Source organism: Cucurbita moschata, unplaced genomic scaffold (assembly GCF_002738365.1).
Source record: "Cucurbita moschata cultivar Rifu unplaced genomic scaffold, Cmos_1.0 Cmo_Scf00014, whole genome shotgun sequence".
Taxonomy (NCBI): domain Eukaryota; kingdom Viridiplantae; phylum Streptophyta; class Magnoliopsida; order Cucurbitales; family Cucurbitaceae; genus Cucurbita; species Cucurbita moschata.
The window spans coordinates 2506586-2510533 of record NW_019268530.1 but is presented as its reverse complement, the minus strand read 5'-3'; the positions used below and the strand labels follow the sequence as shown (position 1 = coordinate 2510533).

General features: G+C 34.1%; 1 protein-coding gene across 1 annotated transcript in view; it reads left to right on the top strand.

The window, feature by feature from the left end:
- The window catches only part of LOC111452106 (putative RNA-binding protein Luc7-like 2), a 7841-nt gene extending 4128 nt beyond the window's left edge, over window positions 1-3713 (top strand). Inside the window, exons 6-13 of the mRNA XM_023092648.1 lie at window positions 69-222; window positions 437-498; window positions 578-640; window positions 1152-1210; window positions 1544-1625; window positions 2860-2906; window positions 2988-3242; window positions 3362-3713. Of these exons, the coding sequence (XP_022948416.1) occupies window positions 69-222; window positions 437-498; window positions 578-640; window positions 1152-1210; window positions 1544-1625; window positions 2860-2906; window positions 2988-3242; window positions 3362-3380 (741 nt within the window). The 3' untranslated portion in view covers window positions 3381-3713. The remainder of the gene's footprint in view (window positions 1-68; window positions 223-436; window positions 499-577; window positions 641-1151; window positions 1211-1543; window positions 1626-2859; window positions 2907-2987; window positions 3243-3361) is intronic.
- The last annotated feature ends 235 nt before the right edge of the window (window positions 3714-3948 follow it).

The following is a 3948-nucleotide window of genomic DNA, read 5'->3' as shown; positions in this document are numbered from 1 at the left end:
TTTTTTTTTTTTTTTTTTTTGTTTACATGCAAAGTGAGTTATCTGACTTTTAAATGAATTTTTAACAGTCGATGCTTCTTTTAGACGCTTTTAACAAAGATAGGGCATCTTTACCCCAACCTCTGCCAAACCCACCGCCTTTGGCTCCTTTGCCTGTTGTAGCTCCTGATCCTCGTACACAGGAGATGATAAATGAGAAGTTGAAGAAGGCTGAGGAACTTGGTAAGTTTTATTCAACATAACACTAGGCTACATTGTGAATTTCTGAGTGAAGTATATCAGAATAACGTTTTGTTCATCGTATCATTTATTTTTTGATCAAATGATTGATAATAATTGAAATGTAATTGTGTGTAGAACTAATAGTTGTCAGTTGCATGAGGATTGAACGTTTACTTTTTGCACTTCTGCTAATTAGTGGTGTTAATTTCTACAGGTGAGCAAGGAATGATTGACGAGGCTCAAAAAGCATTGGAGGAAGCTGAAGCACTCAAGAAGGTTTGTCTCTCATTCTTTAGCAGAGACTATGTACATCAATGTTTTCTACTTTTCGTAAGCACTTTTCATTTTTGTTCAGCTACCAGCTAGGCAGGAGCCAGTGATGGATTCTTCCAAATATACTGCTGCTGATGTGCGAATTGTGAGTCTTCTTTTTCTCGTGAAACCTACTCATCTCTTTGGCAAAACATGATGCATTTCCTTTCCATTTTAAAACTACTTCAGTATTAGAATATCCACATAAAAAAGCTATTTATGCCATGGGTAACGATCAATGTTTTTCATCCTGGGTCTGTTCCATCTCAATATGTGGATGTAGATATGGCTTTTCATATCATCAAGGAAAAAATTTCTTCCAAATATAGATATATTTATTTATGGCTTGTTTGGGACTTATCTTAGTAATTAACATTGACATAATTATGTTAACCTTGGATTAGCTGTGGTGACGGAATTTTGCAATTTAGTTGTCTGAAGATTTCTGCTGTGATGTTTAAGAAATGGTTAAAGACATCAAACAAATGAACTTGGCAATTGTTAAGTGGGTGGCTGCAATTATATGGCTTGAGTTTATTGTAAAGTTCAAAGCTTACAAATTTATTTGTATCTTATATGAATAATCAAGTAATTTCACTTGTTTTGTATTTACCCAGACGGATCAAAAGCTGCGTGTGTGTGACATTTGTGGAGCATTTTTAAGCGTTTATGACAGGTAAAATTTGACTCTACAACTTATACATGTTCTTTTAATGATCTAAGTTTTTTGAGGAAAATGTAAAGTTAGTATTTGGGGTTTCCAAGTGCTCAGTTTTGACCCGACAATTATACCTCCTTTTCCCCAGCAGGCTCTTGGGCCCAGTTTTACGAGGATAACTTTTCCAGCTAAAGACTGTGCGTTATTTCTGTTTATATTTGTGGATCATGCTATTGTTGCTTAGAATGTTTTGGGGAACCATGCTTGCATGTTTTTGTAATTTCCAGAATGAATGTAAATTCATGAGGTTTTGTTTTGGTATTAGACCATTTTAATTTCTTTTTCTTTCAGTGATCGTCGTTTGGCAGATCATTTTGGAGGAAAGCTTCATCTTGGCTATATGCAAATCCGTGAAAAGCTAGCAGAGCTTCAGGTTAGATAATTTTAATCTTATGCATGTTATCCATTTTTGAAAAGAAAAGAAAAAAAAAAAGTTATAAACTATTAGAAGACATCTACAATCTCTAACCATAGCCATAGTCAATACAATCATTTGAGTTTTTCTAATGTTGAAAATGAATCAATGTATACATATGTTTCATTAGAAAATTGAAAAATATAGTCCCCTTAGAAAATGACGTTTTTTTGGGTCTGTGTTGTGTCTGTGTCCCGTGTCTCTGTTTATGCTTTTTAGTTGATGACTTCTTGCCTGCCCTCTTTCTCAAGTACTTTGATCAGCTATGTTTAAGAGTGAATAGAGAAATGTTTCGATCTGGTCATTTCGTTTTATCATTCTTTTTCTGGTTGGTGCTAGCATTTGCATCTTCTATTTGAATCTTTTAATTGACAGTTTGTGAGGTGTGAAGTTTGGTTCATTATAAAACCTTGTATGAACTGTGAATTAGGTTTTGTTTGTATGCGTAGATCTTGATTACTCTCGGTGGAATTATCTTTTGATATTCAATTAGGAAAATTGCACACATCATCCCTAAAATTGTTGTGGCAATTACATCCTTAAAATTTCAATTATTGAATATGAAATTTTTGGAATTAATTGTAACGCACCTCTATGGTTTGATGTCTTAATTAGTTTAGGAGTGGTTTATGCATTTTTCAATTGGCCACTAATGGATTTGTATTGATTATTATTATTATTATTATTATTTTAAAATTTTAGAAAGAGAAACCAAACTTTCTGTAAGAATAAATGAAAGAATATAAAGGGAATAAAAAAGATCAACCTCCAAAATGTGTATAACAAGAGATTTCAAAGACAAAATGAGACCTCAAAGATATTTACTAAAAGCTTTACACACACTAATGCTCAATGAGTGGTGTGATACTCAACAAAGGACCACATCTCAATCCAAGGTATCTCGATCTCTAAAAATTTTGTGTTCCTTTTCCTCAAAGGGTTCAAGTCATGAAATGTTCTGAGAATGTGATTCTAACAACGTATATGTCAAGGTTACGTTTTGTTTACGTCATGCTTGTGTATGTGAGATGTTGTGTTTATGAACTGAGGTTTACAACTTGAGATTAATAGCGTTCCTTATGATTTTGATTATTAGTTAAGGATCTCTTATGCCGCTGACATTATGTGATTTTCCTCCATTGGATTGCCATGATGTGTTGTTTCAATTGTATTCTTGTCACTTCTTTGCTAGGAAGAAAGAAACAAAAGCCGCAAGATTGATCGACATGATGATCAACGGTAAATGTTGTTCTTATTCCTAAACTATTATTATTATTTTTACAGTAATATGTTTTTCAATATCTGAATGCTTTCTTTCAGATCGAAGGAGCGAAGTAGAGAACCTGATAGAGAACCAAGTAGGGATCGTGACCGTGACCGTGCTGATAGTCGTGACCGTGGAAGAGATAATGATCGTAGGAGCAGGGATCGGGATCGTGATAGATATAATGATCGGGATCGTTATGACCGAGACCGCAACAGGGACCCAGATCGCTCTTATGATTCTAGAAGTCGTCGCCATTCACGCTCACGATCAACAGACCGTGAACGTTCAAGGGACTATGATCGTCACAAGTACTGTTAAATTTCAAATACCACGTTTCTTATTAACAAAAAATCAAATACCACATGGATATAATGAGTGATTCTTCTTTTTAGTTATGACCGTTTGTTCTTTTTCACTGTTTGTGCAGGCGACGTGACCGGTACTAGTACTAAACAGATCTTACGAATGGGTCCAATGGAAGTGAAGGTACAGGTTTATGTCCTGTGTTTCTTCCTATATTTTGAGTGCAGTTGGCTGTATCTTCTCTAATGATTTTATAATGACCACCACAAGGTTATGTTGACTGTACTTTTGAGAGGTATGGTTGTACTGATTACTGGAATTTTATATGTAGCTGTTAGTGGAGTAGTTTCCTTGCAATCTTTTTTTGACATATAGACCAAGGTTGTGGGATACATCGATTTTTCATATGATCATTTTGGAGACTTCATAACAGGATGCAAGAAACTGGTAAGATTTGACATATTATTGTTGACCAACCACCGTTTTATGTATCAAGAACCATAGTTTTTAGGCAGGCCGGATGAACGATCTTTTTCTTTTATGCTCTCCCTTTTCCAATCATGTTTTATCTCCACTATGTAATATTATAATCTTTTTCTCATTTACTTGAAATTTGAAAAGAAAAGTAAGACAAAGAATTAAAAACAAAAATTGGATAGAAAATGGGTAACTAGACATAAATAAACAAAAAAAAAAAAAAAAAAAAAAAAA